The following is a 16,104-nucleotide window of genomic DNA, read 5'->3' on the forward strand; positions in this document are numbered from 1 at the left end:
AGACAGATTACTTTCAAGTTTCATTTTTTCCAAATCTGTATATATTAGTAATAAAATCTCTTTAAAGATAGTAAAAGAGAGGTTTTGACTTTGAATTTAAAAGGTAATTTTTTGTCAACTTCATTAACAGTTGTTTCTATAACTTATTTTGTAGAGATGATAGTATGATTTTCACAATTCATTGTGTCAGATTTGAAATTATAATAGTTACAAGTCAGTCCAGAGCCTTCTTAAATAGCCCCTGCCCCTAGAAATTGGGCAGAAAGTGAATGCCCAAACCCATGTCAAAAACCAGTGATATAAATGTCTTTGAAAGGCTTCCTTGAGTCTAGTCAATGGAGATAAATGATAGCCCATTTCCATGCTGCATAGTTGTTAGGGTTTATAAAGTTGTCAGTATGTAAAAGTGCAAAAGCAGGAAAAACTATGTAAAACTGCCTGTAAATTCTCTAGTTTTCATTATTTGCACTATTTACCTTTGCACTTGATTTTTTGAAAGTTAAGACTAGTCACTTTCACTTTTGTTTCTAGTCTTTTCTAATTTCTTAGTTATGTTTTCAGTATCCCACCCAAAGCAAGCTTATATGCAATTAAATATGCTTTATAAACCAAGAAAATATTTCTTAGTGTTCGCTATGTAGAAAAAAATTGTTTTGATGAAAATTTTAATATGGGCCGTTATTTGCCAATAAAATCCTTTTATGAAGTGAGCTTTATTAAGCTGTTTGAATAGACAAAGTGAAAGCTTAGGATGGAAATATATACATATGTATATATATGTGTGTGTATGTATATACATATGTATATATACTGCTCACAAAAATTAGGGAATATTTTATAGCTTCGTATTCAATTTGAAATATCCCCTAATTTTTGTGAGCAGTATATAATAATTTCTTTAAGATCCAGCTTCCAGCCTGAGATCACCTGGTTTTGGAATGATTTGTTTTCACTGAAGTCAATGAGATTTGAGTCTAGCTGGATATTAGCTTAAAAATCTGGAAGTAAAGTGGGTGGCAAGTGGCAGCTCCCTCTTTCATGTAGTTGTCCATAATGCTCATAGAGTTTTCTCATGGTCTATGTGATATAACTGGTATTGAAATAATTATATTAAATGAATATTCCTTTTTGGAATTTAAGGTTGACTCATTTTTTGAGGGGGGTGTGGCAAGGGATAAGAGACTTTATTTTAACTACAGGCATTCTTATAACCTCAAGATGTGCTCTAGAAAGAATAAGAGAACAAAAAGTGTACCTGTGAACATATTTTTTGTCTTTGTAAGATTGTGCAACACAGTTAGGTTCAGAATTGCAAAAAAAAAGAAAAAAGAAAAAAAAAGTTGATAGTTTTGTCAATAGAACAGAAATGTGTTTTGGCTAAAATTATTTTTGTAAATTATTTATTTCATTTTATATTCCCTTTCCCATAATCTTTTAGCGCTTCATACTAAAACCAACAAGTGAGAGGCCTCTTCAAATCTGGTTTATTTTTGGAGTGCCTGAGTGTGTTTCTGGATTGGGGTGCAGGCAGGGGGTAGTGTTTTAATTCTTGACATGCTCTTCTTGGCATGTTTTGCTAGTCATTCTGAATCTTATGTTTACAAATCTTGTTGAAAATTTAGTGATGTGTTTGAAATGAGAAAGTCCTCTATGACATAGTGTGAATGTTTGTGGCTGGAACCCTATCGCTTTGTTTTTAATTTGGGTAGAAAGTTAAATTTTCATTGTTTGGATTTTAGGCTTACCTAGTGGAATTGTGTGTCTGCTAGTTGTCTGAATATGGACCAATTTGGGAAATGAAGGTTGACAGATGTGTATCTGAGTCCAGATAATCCTTTACTCAAAATCATAAATTGAAGGCTTACATTATTAGAATTGTCTTAAGTTTTATGTTGTCAGATCTTTAAATGTGGATGATGATGATCAGCATTATATCTATGAATTTCCTTTGGGAAAAGAGAAAAATTCAATCTCTAAATCTTTTCTTGGAGACTGAATTTACTATATATGGCAAATGAAAAAATTTTTAGAAAGTGGCTTTGATTATTTTTTAATGGAGTTTAACCAGATTAATTATTTTTCCTAGTTTGAAGCACTATTTCCCAAATGTGAATAAAGGAAAAGATCAGCAATTTGCCCCCCTCTTTTTTCTGAGGCCATTTTTAATTTTCTGCCTCCATTTCCCAGTCCTCCTATAAAATGAATTACGGGTATCCCTTTAAGTACCTGTAACCTCTTTTTGGGGTCACAGATGTCTTTGATAATCTTATAAAAGTGATGGACCCTCTCCCCACAAAAAAATGCACATAGATAATTTTGCAAACAACCTCAGGGGCATCACACATCTTCTGAAACCCAAGGTAAGGATCTCTGCACTAAGTAAAGTCTATAGAGAAAATTTAATGCCATTAATTGATAAAATTAAGAACTATCTATTGGCCTAAAACATTTCAGATTGGAATTAATGTTAGATGGTGGCCCCTACTAGCAAAATGTGACATTGCAACCAGCTTTGTTAGACATTATAACATCCAGACAGAAGGAAAAAAGAAGCAAAGTTCTGAGAGCTACTTATAAGGAGTCAGGGCATCTCTAGACATGGGAGCCATTCCTGGTTCAAGGCAGGGGTCAAGGTGCCTGACAGCTTCTAGCAGGGTAGAGTTTGATAAACCACAATGCTCAGGATGCCAAGGGGTTAGCCATTATCTTAACCCCTTCTTCACCAAAAGATTTTAGTTTTGTGTGTTGGGAAACAAGATGTCACTAGGAAAAAAAATTTAAAAAGATTTGCCTTACAGCTGTGCTGGAACACATAAGTTTGGTGATGTATGGGACACTAGTATTATTTTTAAGAAGGTGCATAAAACCAAAGTAAATTATTCTCTATGTAGAACATTATTTACTAGTAACATTTCTTTGGATGTATTAGCTTTGACAATTTCTACCAGTAGGTATTGGTTTTATTTAAAACTGGGAATCCAGTTTATAATAGGATACATGGTATATCTGTCCTTTCCCCCATATAAAGAATAGTTTAAAGATTTATGCAAACGTTTTACTTTTCTCTCTTGATTCCATGGAGTGGGGTGGTTGGGGTGGGGGGAGATCTTTGAGTCAACAACTGACAAGATGTCTTCTCCAAATTTAAAAATTGAGAAGCAGCACTTTAAGTCTAACTCTACACCATTTTAGTGCATGTATTAGTTTTAATAATGATTTTTGGTGCATGCCTTTGGGCTTATTCAAAAGTGTACAATAGGAAAGTATATTTCCTTTCTTAGAAAGGAGATGTTTTTCTACTTTGCAACATGTGATTACAAAAATCTTCCTCTGTGGGAAGATTAACCATGTATTGAACTACTGAAAAGTATATATTTTTAGATATACAGAAGGAATCTACATGGAGCAGCATTCAGACCTGTATAGAAGTCATAGCATTCTGTATAGGACCAAATAGGAAATAACATTAAACACTTAAACAGATTTTGTTGGGTAGAAATACCTTTAGATCTTGCATTGACTTCCAAAACGAAAATGCCACAGAAGTTTGCTGAAAACTTTTGTTGTTTGAATTTTCTCTGTCAGTGTATTTAGCCCAAATAGAACAGCTTTGGGTTTACACATACATTAAGAATCAAAAAAACAAAGCTAACTAAATAGATCAGTCTGGTTTGCCAATCCAGCTTGACTGAAATAAGTAAACTAGTCACTTGCAACAGAAAAACTTTGTTCAACTCCTCTACAGTTTTGACAAAATAACCTTGGCTGATGTGGGAAGACTCCCACTTTGATTTCTGATCTGACAGTGAAGATTCATACTTCACCTGATTTCAAACCTGACAGTGTCTGTTTAAGGAGCTATGGTACAGATTGCTAATTCAATCTCAGATACCTGTTGATTACCTGTGAGATCTAGAGTCCGAAGTAGCCAGCAGCTGTATCCCTGAGCGCTCTGTGCCCATCAGATCTCTTAAAGTAAGCAGGATTGGGACAAGTCACAGCTCAGATGAGTGCCCTCAGGTGCTGTGGACAGCCCCAGCTTCAAGAATTGTAACTGCTTTCTTGGGAGTCATCACTGAACTAATAATGTCCTACATGGTGTTACTTACTGTAGTTGCTCTCTCGTGGAGGAGGCCCAGAGCACACATCCTAATTGCTGTGGTACTCAGAGAGGGGGTGCTAACTCTGATGCCCTGGCAAAATTCCAGTTTAGGGATGTGGGTCTTCTTGCCATTCTAATTGGAAATGTGCATTGCTTCCCATTTTCCCTGTTGATGTCAATGCAGTAGGACCTAGTCTGTTTCTTAACCCCAGTCCCAAGTCTCTATGATGCTGGTGTGTATTATATGGGCCAAGTTCATGTCTTATCTTAAGTGTACAAGAGTTAAGGAATGAGCAAGTTTGGTGTCCAAGTGCCCTGTAGTTGGAGAGTAAACTCTTGTAATGCTTTGGGGATGAAATGCCCTCTTTTAGCATAAGGTGGGGAATGTGCACTGGCCAGAGGCCTCTAGCCATGAGGTATGAGCTAAAACCTATTTTTCCTCTTTTCTTATAGCATTTTGAGAAAATCTGTTGGGTTTTCAGTAGTCAGGGAAGGCCGGAGTTCTGCAGCTTTAATCTGGGTAACTGAGGCTGGTTTGAGCAAGGCTTTGGTTAATTAACTGGATTCTCAGATGCCACAGACTCCGTGAAAAGTCACCATTATTTTCAATGGTTGTGATAGAATTTCCCCCAGTAGCCATTATTTTAAGATTATATTGCAGAGTTGCTTTATTTGAGCTTTTTGTGTATACACAATCCCAAACTGGAAGAAATTAAAAAAAAAAAAAGGAATCCTGCTGTGAAAGGTATATATTACTCTAGATTTTTCTTACTGTAAATATTGTAAGATTGTAATACTGTCGATATTTTATTAACCAACAAATGTTAATCTATGTGAATTCAGACTTATTTTAAATGTGCTTCTTATTTACTGTGTGTGGTTCCTGTTGCTGACAGTATTAAGTTATATTCTGATGTAAGATTAACTTTATTAAAGAATGTAAACATTAATGTTTCCTTATGGGAAAACAAATAAAGTATAAAGAAGACAATTCTTTTCATTAAAATATACTGTGTATTTACACTTGCTAGACCCAGCACCACTTATAAATTTAGTACATTGTTCAGAATTTTAGTTAACACAGCTGACATGGTTGTGCTCTGTTTGAAAGTCTAAAAGTAGGTACTGTTGGAATATAAACAGTTTGTATTTGTCTGCTGTGAATCATCTTGAAATTTTTAATCAAGTTTGTAAAATTTTTATAGTAATAGATTTTAATGACAATTTAAAAATTTATCTTCTCTAAAGAATGGTCAAAACAATATCCTTTCAGAAATAGAATTGTCCTTTAATATCTTTCCAAAATGATTTTGGTTAAATGGACCAGATGTATATTAGTTAAAATTTAGGACAAAGTTGTGATATTCTTTGAGTTTACACATTAGTCCTTATTGGAAATGTGCCAATTATACAGTAGAATATCATTAATTTGCACTGTTTGGGGACCCCATTAAGAATGCTGAATTTTGCCAACTAAGAAGTAAGCAAATGCATTTTAAAAAGTAAATTTGAGCATTCTGTATTAAATATGTGCAGTTATTATCACATGAAGAAGCGCAGTGTGTCAGGCTGTAATATAAACCATACTTGCTGTCATGTTCTCCCATCTCAGTGCTGGGAACTCACCATGTGGAAACCAAGCAAATGTGTTGTGCATCAGCCGGCTTGAGTTTGTTCAATATCAAAGCTGAAACTAGCGAGGTCTGCTGTACTGCTTATTGAAGTATTGTGATTCTTTTAGGCATTGATTCTTACAAAATATATACTGTAACAGTATACTTTGTACAGATTTAAATTTTATTTGAAAAAATGAAATAAAGTAGGCAAAAAAATAAAGATGTTTATTTTTCATGTGACTATATAAACAGATCAGTCTTTTGTTTCAGTGCCTTTGGGGGGTGGGGTCTCTCTGCTCTTGGGTTTTTTTGTTTGTTTTTAATATTTGATAGATGGAAACCATTTTTAAGGCTCATTATCAGGTGTACTTGCCTGATCACTCATTGGCTGAAAGAATTAAGTGTACTCTCTCACACTGGAAAACTACTTTTTAAAACAAAGGTTTATTTTTAAAGTTTTTATGTGAATGGCTTCCCTGTCTTCCTTCTTGAGTCAATTTTAAAAATTCTTTGATGGCGTGACTGTTAACCTAGCTATCATGGTTGAAAAGTAAGAGAAACTGGCCCTGGCCAGTTGGCTCAGCAGTAGAGCGTCAGCCTGGCGTGCGGGGGACCCGGGTTCGATTCCCGGCCAGGGCACATAGGAGAAGCGCCCATTTGCTTCTCCACCCCCACCCCCTCCTTCCTCTCTCTCTCTCTTTCCCTCCCGCAGCCAAGGCTCCATTGGAGCAAAGATGGCCCAGGCGCTGGGGATGGCTCCTTGGCCTCTGCCCCAGGCGCTAGAGTGGCTCTGGTCGCAGCAGAGCGACACCCCTGAGGGGCAGAGCATCGCCCCCTGGTGGGCAGAGCATCACCCCTGGTGGGCGTGCCGGGTGGATCCCGGTCGGGTGCATGCGGGAGTCTGTCTGTCTCTCCCCGTTTGCAGCTTCAGGAAAAAAAAAAAAAAAAAGTAAGAGAAACTTTCCCCATAGATCATGCCTCTTTCACATGGAAGGTTTTTGTTTTCTGTTGTTTTAAATTTGAAGTTGGTTTCAGATAGTATTGAATAGAAGGGTTACAAAAGAGCATTATGATAAAAAATGAAGAGAATCTTCTGCAGAAAATAGAAGTTGTCTTTGAAAATAAGCTCTTTTAAAATTGCTTTTCTAGTAAATAGAGTGGAAGACAGTGAATAAAGTTAAAAATAGAAATGTGGCATAGGAGCGTGACCTGTGGTGGCCGAGTGGATCAAGAATTGACCTAAAATGCTGAGGTCACCAATTCAAAACCCGGGGCTTGCCCCATCAAGAAGCAACTGCAAGTTGATGCTTCCCATTCCTCTCCCTGCCTTTTTCTCTCTATCTTCTCTCTAATATCAATAAGTAATTTTTTAAAATGTGGCGCAGAAATGATCCTTCAGAATTATTTTAATGGGACCCTCTTGTGCAAGATTAGATTATCTGACCAAGAAGAACCATCCCCATTTTGGCTTCTAACTCAAAAATCAGTGAAGACCTCAGGTGTATGATATTTCTTTGACCTTTAAAAATGGAGTTGGAAGTTTTATTTGTGGCATTCACCTCATTTTTATGTTTTCTAGTGCTTTCACTGACCTTCAGGCTGGATATGGGAAGGCTTGGAACAAGTAATTGCAGGAACAGGATTCTTGCAAAAATTACACAGTAGAAAAAATTTCACTGTTATTTAAGTGTGTATGACAGTGATTGAATTCTAAAAACTGATGCTTGGCCATTGAAGTATCTCAAGTTCATTCACAGTATCACAGTTCCAGGCTTCCCTGGGTAAATCCCAAGAAACTATTAATGTTAACTGTTTTGTTTTTCCCGCTAAAATGTTCCTTCTTTGTAGAGAACAGCAGACTAAGCTGCCAACTCCAATAAAAAAATAATGCAGAAACTTTGCTGTATAAAAACAAAAGTATGCAGTCACTGTTTTGGAAAGGTAGGTGAGGTGCTAAGAAACTCTAGTTTTCCCTGTTTTGCAGTGCCTCTGGTTTGGGGGGCACACAGAGGACAGGTGGGTACTTCTTTAAGAGGAAACTAGACTCCTTTTTCTTCTCAAAGGGAATCAGACAAACTCCTGGATCTCTGGCTGAGAGGAGGGCTTTCAAGTACAGAAGCTTGTGAAAACTCTAGCCATGAATTACAGTAAGTTTAGGAAGTCAAAAGCCAGAAGTCAGGCCTCTTCCTAACTCGCCTGTGGCCTTAATCTTTTCAAGTCTCCAAATACAGGGCTGCAGGGGAACATCCCAGACTCAAAATAGGTTTGAACAATAAGGCAAGGCTTATAGGGCAACAGGAACCCTTTAAGGAACCCAACATGTTTAACGGAACTATTGGTCATTTTTATTTAGCTCTTTAGTTTCTAAAGTGATGCAATTGGCAATGTCTCCCCACCGCCACCTCCCATTGATGTTACCTTTTACTTAAGCGTGTGGTTTGTCATTTACTTTGGCTCTTTTGCATGGTTTTTAGAAATCTCTTTGTTCCTACTTCCAGTAACATCTTCTTTCTAAGCAGAAAGGACTTTTTGATCTAGGAACTAAGTTTTGGATATGGTTCTGTTCATTCAGGGTCAGAGTAAGGAGAGATCTCTTTTTCAGGTTTTGACTGCTTGCTAACCTCAAGGCCAGCACACATCATCACTGCTTTCACCTCAGTATTATCCCCTACGTTTCCAGGACTTGAGGAGGAGGAGCCATTCCCCCTCCCCCAAAATGGGGATTCTACATTAATATTGCAGCTCTAGAGTGTTTCTAATAACGAAATTCCAATTTTCCTACCAACTCTGATTTTCATTCATCTTGATTTGTTCAAATCAGGCCATTTGGCACTTACGTTGGCAGTGAGAAAATGTCACAGCACACTCACTAAATGTTACAGTGTTTAAAAGAACAGGATATCCCCACCTTATAGCCAACAGGGTTGTCCAGTTAACCCCACCATCCTAAGAATCAGGACTAGTCCTGTATACCCGGTTCATACCTCAGACCTTCCGCAGGGAACAGGAGTTTCTCTGACAGCTTCCTGGGGTGATTGGCAGTAGCTGCAACCTAGCTCTGCTTTGTTTTTTTGGCTGTGACACCAAGGTGAATCTGTACTGCCACCATCCCAAATTTTTCCAAACCCACCACTTTTTATTTTTTCAAAACTAATGTTGAGTGCTTAAAATATGCAAGGCACCAAGCTAAGTGTTTTTTCTGTTATTTTAATTCTGACTGCAACCCTTTGAGATAGGCACCATTAATGTCCCCATCATACAGAAGAGGAAATTAAGGTACAGAGAAATGTAACATGCCCAGGGTCACATAGACAGAATTCAAGTCACCAGTTCTAACCAGCTGCTGCCAAAGCACATCCTTCATTTCTATCACTTGTGTATTGCCTTCCCTGTGAGATTCTGCCTTCTCTTCCCCTAACTTGTAGGGTCTCCCTGACTTTGATGTTGCCTTGCCTTAGGATGTATCAAATATATATATTTAGCTGGATGGCAAAGCCAATGTTCTCTGTAGCAAGGAAAGAATCCTCTCTAAAGCTCAAAGGCCCCAATTCCTGTTTGGAAGGTTGATTCATGAATGAATTCACATTTTCATTCCCCCACCCTACCTTTCATGAGGGAATGACTTAGAGCAGGTCTGAAGAAAGCTGGCAAATGGCCCTTCCAGGCCTCTCTCTGCTGCTCTTGCTTAAAGTAAGCACGGCCCTGAGTACTATTCCTGCTCCTTACCACCCTTACCACAATGACCTGATCAAAGGGCTCTGTGAATGAAGCTCTTGAATTGTCTAGTGGAGTTGTTGATTTCTTTCTTTTTCCCAGATTATACCCCCCAGCAGACACCCCTATCTTCCTTACAACAGACCTCCTATCTTGGTCCATTTAGTTTCAGACAGAGGCTCAAAAAGGGTCAGGAGGCAGTCTCTAGAAGATCTGGGTTTGCCCAGATCCGCTGGGACCAGCCCTGTAGTTTCCAGCTCAAGAGTTTTGCTTGGGCTTTTACGTTTCTGAAGGCATTTTCCTGTGTCCTCTAAAATGCTATTTCCCAGATGCTTCCTGACCTCCAAGAGGTCCAGATCTGTCACTCTCCTGGGGCTTCTTCCAAAAATAAAATATGAAATTCCTTGGGATGTAACGGGTGGTTCAGAGAGCCGTGGCATTTATAGAACTCTTATCCGAAAAGGGAATGTCATAATTTAAACTGGAACCCCTTGTGTTGTTTTTTTCTATCTTCTAACACAGTGATTCTCAAAGTTGTGGCCCCTAGAGTAAGAACATTAGCATCCCCTTGGAAATTATTTAAAATGTAAATTCTTAGGCCTCACTCCAGAGGAACTTGAATGAAAACCTGCTAGGGCACAGCAATCCCCACTGTAACAAGCCCTCCAGGTAATTCTGATGCACCTTGAAGTGTAACAACCACTGCTCTCTGAAGCAAAGGTTATCTTTTTTGGAGTCCTAGGTTTGAGAATCTGATTAGAGCTTGGGACCCTCTCACTTGCTTTCCAGACACCCTGAGGTCTAAGTTAAGAACCCTTGCTCTTAAACTCAGGAGTTTGTTCATGCCTCTGTGGCTTCTAACCTCTCAGCACAACCTTGAGAATGGGTGGGCACATACTCTTGGTTTGTTCTTTCACCTCTGTGCTGTTGGTTGTCGCTGAGAGTGGGCAGCCCCTGCACCAGGTAACACAGAAAAAGGCTTGCTGCTCCCTATATGTGCTGTAACTGTAGCCCATGGCACTGAGACAAAAAAAACAAATGCTCAGGCATGGGGCACCACGCCAGGAGCCTGGGACCAAGTAGAAAGTGATTCCTTCTCCTGGAGCTTGGAGCTCTGTGTCAGAGCAGAACTGCTAAAAACTGCTGAACTTCCTGTGACAGTCCTGGTTAGAGCATGTCAACTGCAGCCAGAGCTTCATCAATAGCAAGTCCTAGTTATGCCTTTTGTCCCTGATTGATTGATTGTGGCATTCCTGTTTACTTGTCCAAGTATCCTGTTTGGATGATAAATTATATGGTTACCCATTTTCTTACCTAGTAGCCTTCTTACTGGTCTCCTTATTGCCATGCTTACCCCCTGTGATCCACTCTCCACACACAGTTTGTAAATATAGTTACCAGACTCTTCTATCTGGCCCCTGCCTAATTCTCTAGTTTTCTCTTAAACCATGCTGGGCCTGACCAGGCACTGGCGCAGTGGATAGAGCTTCGGACTGGGATGTGGAAGACCCAGTTTGAAACCTCGAGGTCTCAGGCTTGATCGCGTGCTCATCTAGTTTGAGCAGGGGTCACTCGCTCTGCTGTAGTTCCCCCCCACCCCGGTCAAGGCACATATGAGAAAGCAATCAATGAACAAGGTGCCGCCATGAAGAATTGATGCTTCTCATCTCTCTCCCTACCTGTCTGTCCCTAGCTGTCCCTCTCTCTGTCTCTGTCACACTAAATAAATAAATAAATAAATAAAGTAAATAAATGGAAACAGATTTTAAAAAGGCATACTGGACATCCTTCTGTATGCTGAATGCACAGAGCCCACTGCCACATAAGGGTCTTTGGCTTTGCTTTTCTTTCTGCCTAGAATATACTTCTGCCCAGATCTCCGCATGACTGGGCCATTTTACATAAACAGGCTTCAGCTTTTATATTCTTGCTGCAAGGAAGCCTCCTCAAACAACCCAAACTGAACTGGTCCTTCTAAACACTCTTTCTAACTGTTCTGATTCAGTTTTCTTCCTAGAGTTTATCACTGTCCAAAATATTTTCTTTTTCTATTGATGAGCTAATGTTGTGAGGGTAGGACTCATTAAGACATGCCTAGTGCCCAGCCTAGTCTGGCACATAGCACATTCTCAACAGACGTCTGTTAGCCAAGTGACTGGATTCCAGCAAGTCCAGGCCATTACTGGGAGTCAGCTGTGCCTCTGGGGCTGACTTCCTCATCCACTTTGAATGCAAGTACTGTTATTCTGTTTTGTTTCACCTCTGGTCCACATGTGGGATAAGACAAGGACCCTGAATATGAGATGATTTTCTCTGCCTGCTGCCAACCCTCCTCCTTAGCTTCCTGTATCTCCCACCACTGTATGGGTCTCAGCATCTCCTTTCATAGCTATTTCGTCTCCACATGAGGCTCTGGGGAAAGAGCAATAATAACCCTGGACTCAACAGATACCTTAATGTCCACTCTGCCCCCAACTGCCCCCAAAGCACAATTGATTAGGGCTCTAACCATTGAGCACGTACTTGGGGGGAGGTTACCCTTGGCCATTAAGCATATGGTGGGCAGCGTTTGGGGGCTTTTTCCTTGATAAACTGGGCACACTGTCTGGAACGCACTAGCTGAGGGAAGGGGGGAGACTAGCTATCCGAGAAGTGATATGCTCTATTTCCAAAAGCTTAAGAATAGGAGATGTCTAGAGAAGTCTAGAGAGGTATGGTTTCCATAGAGCAACCAACATCACTGGTGATATTTCACCAAATCCTGGCTATTATACTCTCTGTTCTTTGGCCCTCCCCTAACAACTTTCCAGGAAAGTGAAAAAGTGTCTTCCTCCATGATTCTAAACCTGAGGAGGAAATGATGCTTGTGAGCTCAGGTGAGTTTAAAATAAATTTAGGCTCCAGGATAAATGTAAGGTTATGGAGTATGGACTCAAATAGCAAGGTCATACAGAGATAGAAGATAAAAGTTTGAGAGTTTCCAACCAACTCTCCATAAAGTCTCTGATGAGAACCAGACTACTGGTGGGCAGAGGGAGAACCAGGAGATCAGACCATTTCTCTGGAGGATTTCCAAGGCCTTTGAGTTCTGGTTCTTTTGGGAAGGACCATAGACGTGGAGATTAAATAAAAGTATTAGGTTTGAAATCAGGCCTAAATGCAAATCCAGGCTCTATCACTCACTAGCTCTGTGGCCTTACGTATCTGTACCTAATCTCTTTCCGTCTCAATTTCCTTAGCTCTATATAGAGTAAGAGTGCATATTTGGTTGCTGAGAATATTAAATGATATAATTTTTGTCAAGAGCTTATAGCACAGTTCTTGGCATAGAATAATAATGTTCAATCAATGCTATCATCATCATTATCCTTCAGGTTGGAAAGAGGGAAGACAAATGTGGAACCTTAGTAGGTGATAGGAGCACTGGCTTCAAAAACCTCTGCATTTCCAGTGGAGGAGCCCTGAAAATAGCAGATGCCTCTGTAGAATAATTAACTAGTCTGCATTTAGCTGAAGGGAGGAGGACCCATTCTGACCCCTTCCCATTCAGCTTTTGGCCCACCCTCATACCTTTCTCCTGTCAGCCCAAGGAGGATTCAGTCTGTGGCTCTCTCTTCACAGGCCTAGTTGTATACTGGACCAGATTGGTTTTTGGTTTGTCACTTAGTATCTGTTTCAGTCCTAGGTTGTCTGAAGTTTTCTGGTGATGGAAGAAATGCTCTTTTGAAAAACAAAATGTGGTCTCAGTCTAGGGACTCTGCTTCCTCTGGCTATGGGCAACAACATAGATTCTGCTATCTGCCAAGGTTGTGGGATGACTAGAGGTCAATGCTGAATATTAAATTACCTGTTGGACATCTAAGATAGCAGTTAATCAGCCATAGCAAACAGCTCTTGCGTAGAAAAAGGAGTGATTTGCCAATGGCAGAAAAATTCTTAAGCCTGGGATTTTGGGGGTCTATAAAGCTCCTAACGTTTTACACAAGATTATATGTGCAAGGTACGTTTTTCTGAGAAGAGGATCCTTAGTTCTCTTCAAAACTCTCAAGGGAAGTCACAGCCCAAATAGGTTCAGAATCACTGGTCCTGATCTGAGAGTAGAAATAGAACCGTCCTCTAGGGGGTCTCTAAGAGGCTGCATCCTTTAGCCTGGCTGATCAGCAGAACTATTAGTTGCTTCAGCTTCAGGGAAAGAGAGCTACTCTCCTTGTTGGACCTGTGTTAGCTGGCTGGAGCCTGCTGCATCCATTTGGGAATTTGGGGCTTTTGAGCTAGTTAAATACCTTCTGTTTTCCCTGGAATTTGGTTGCAATATTACAAAGCACTTTGAACTGCCATATTTTGTGCCAGATTGGGAGATGGGTTTGGTGTCATCTCAGAGATAGGAAGCAGGGTGAGGTGACTTCATTAGGTGTGTGTTGATAGTAGTAGTAATGGTAGGGGGTGCAGGGGTCTCTTTATGTTGCCCTCATTTGAATGCTTGATATGTAGTTGGTACATAGTCACAGTTTGTGCATTGATATGGCATTGTTTCCTTTCCTTTTGGAGACATGAATCTAAGCTCCATAGTCAATTTTTTAATTTCTCAGAGGCCAGTGGCTTCTCCTTATCTAGGACATCCTTTCATGAGGGGTCAGGTGCCTTGGTCTTGTCCCCAACTGTGTTTACTTATTCCTTTCTCCTCAGCCTACAAATCCTGAAAGACCTCTCTGAAAGCCAACTTGGTTGAGGCCTGTGAGATTGATGCTTCTTGGAATATTATTTCATCATTGAGGCTACAATCCAATTCTGGCCAGTACTGACATTGTCTCCTGCTTTTTTTTTTTTTTTAAGTGAGAGAGAGGGATGGAAAGAGAGACAGAAAGGGAGAGATGAAAAGCATCAACTGGTAATTGCATCACTTTAGTTGTTCATTGATTGCTTTCGTATGTGCCTTGATGGGGGCTGGGGTGGGGCTCAAGCAGAGCCAGTGACCCCTTGCTCAAGCCAACAACCTTGGGCTTCAAGCCAGCAATCTTTGGGCTCAAACTAGCAACCATGGGATCATGTCGATGATCCCATGCTCAAGCCAGCAACCCCAGTTCAAGCTGGTGAATCTGCACTCAAGCTGGATGAGCTCATGCTCAAGCTAGTGACCTCGGGGTTTCGAACCTGAGACCTCAGTATCCCAGGTTGATACTCTATCCACTGTGCCACCACCAGTCAGCCTCCTGCTTTTCTTAACAGCCACCTCTCCTTGTTTCAACTTCATATTCAAGTTAGAAAATGGCTTCAACCTGCCTGCTGAGAATTTATCCCTCCTCTCAAACCTCAAGTCTATATGTTCAACCCAGCTTACTGGAATGCCGCATTAGATGCTGCAGAAGTTTCCTAAGACTTGGCTGTCCTCCTGCCTGAATCAGGCTAACATGCTCTGAGCTCAGAGTCAGCTCACAAGTGGGAAGTATGGCTGAGAATAGCTGAGCACAGTAGTTCCCTGGGCAGAGCCTGATCCCCATAGGGTGAATTGGCTGAAGGCTCCATGGAATAGTAGTTTCACTTTTCTTTGGTGGCCTTGAGTCAGGATGTTTTCCAGACATGGATCAGTTAAGTTTCCAAGACAGAGGCCTCTAACTTGGAGCCATCAGAGCTTGCAAGGCCACCCAGCCCACCAAGAACATAGGCATATCCATTAACACTGCCATTGGGGGTCTGTCAGCTCTAGACTGCCCTGATCCTCACAGAGCTGAGGGGTCTCATGGAGGTGATTAAAACCCATACAAGGTAACATTTCCTCTGCATGCTCTTACAAAAAGCTCTCTCTATAGGGAAGATGAGGTCTTGGGAGGAGCTGCCTGAGCCACATCCACTCTGTGAAAGATGGGCCTAAGGACTAGAGACCATGACGTCTGACAGAGAAGCAACCTTCCTCCCACTCCTCACTCAGGGCTAGAAAAACTGTTTTTACTCCTCCCATCTTGCTTCAAGTCTCCTTCCACGCACCCTGGTAACATACTTAATCCAACCATTTTGAGCTAGCTCTTAATTAACTATGACTTTAGTTATCTCTTGATTGTAGGATTCTGGGGATGTTGAACAATAGAGAGTAGTCACCTTCTGGAGCATATTGGCTTCCTCCTAAATGCAGGGTCTGACAAGAAATTGTGAAGGAAAAGGCAGGCCTTCAAGGCCATCTGGTCTCCCACTCTGCTCCTGGGCAGAACAAGCCACCCCTCTATCTAGGCCAGGGGTAGTCAACCTTTTTATACCTACCGCCCACTTTTGTATCTCTATTAAGTAGTAAAATTTTCTAACCACCCACCGGTTCCACAGTATTGGTGATTTATAAGGTAGGGAAGTAACTTTATAAAATTTATAAAGCAGAGTTACAGCAAGTTAAAGCATATAATAATAATTACTTACCAAGTACTTTATATCGGATTTTCACTAAGTTTGGCAGAATAAATCTTTATAAAACAACTTACTATAGTTAAATCTATCTTTTTATTTATACTTTGGTTGCTCCGCTTCCGCCCACCATGAAAGCTGGAACGCCCACTAGTGGGCGGTAGGGACCAGGTTGACTACCACTGATCTAGGCCAATGGGTCCTTTTAACCTTATTAATGGTTTCTTGGGCTATACAGAGGCTTTGTATTTTGTGGTTTTAAAAGATTTTCCTTTCGGCCCTGGC

At 40.5% G+C, this 16,104-nt stretch overlaps 1 protein-coding gene across 1 annotated transcript; it reads left to right on the forward strand.

Annotated features, from left to right (window-relative positions):
* Nucleotides 1-5,068: 5,068 nt before the first annotated feature.
* IGIP (IgA inducing protein) lies at nucleotides 5,069-5,938 on the forward strand. Its single transcript, XM_066272685.1, is given in 2 exon segments — nucleotides 5,069-5,681; nucleotides 5,683-5,938. Coding segments are annotated over 2 exon segments (162 nt in total). The 5' UTR covers nucleotides 5,069-5,630; the 3' UTR covers nucleotides 5,794-5,938.
* Nucleotides 5,939-16,104: the final 10,166 nt, after the last annotated feature.

This window comes from Saccopteryx bilineata, chromosome 4 (genome assembly GCF_036850765.1).
Source record: "Saccopteryx bilineata isolate mSacBil1 chromosome 4, mSacBil1_pri_phased_curated, whole genome shotgun sequence".
Classification (NCBI taxonomy): Eukaryota; Metazoa; Chordata; class Mammalia; order Chiroptera; family Emballonuridae; genus Saccopteryx; species Saccopteryx bilineata.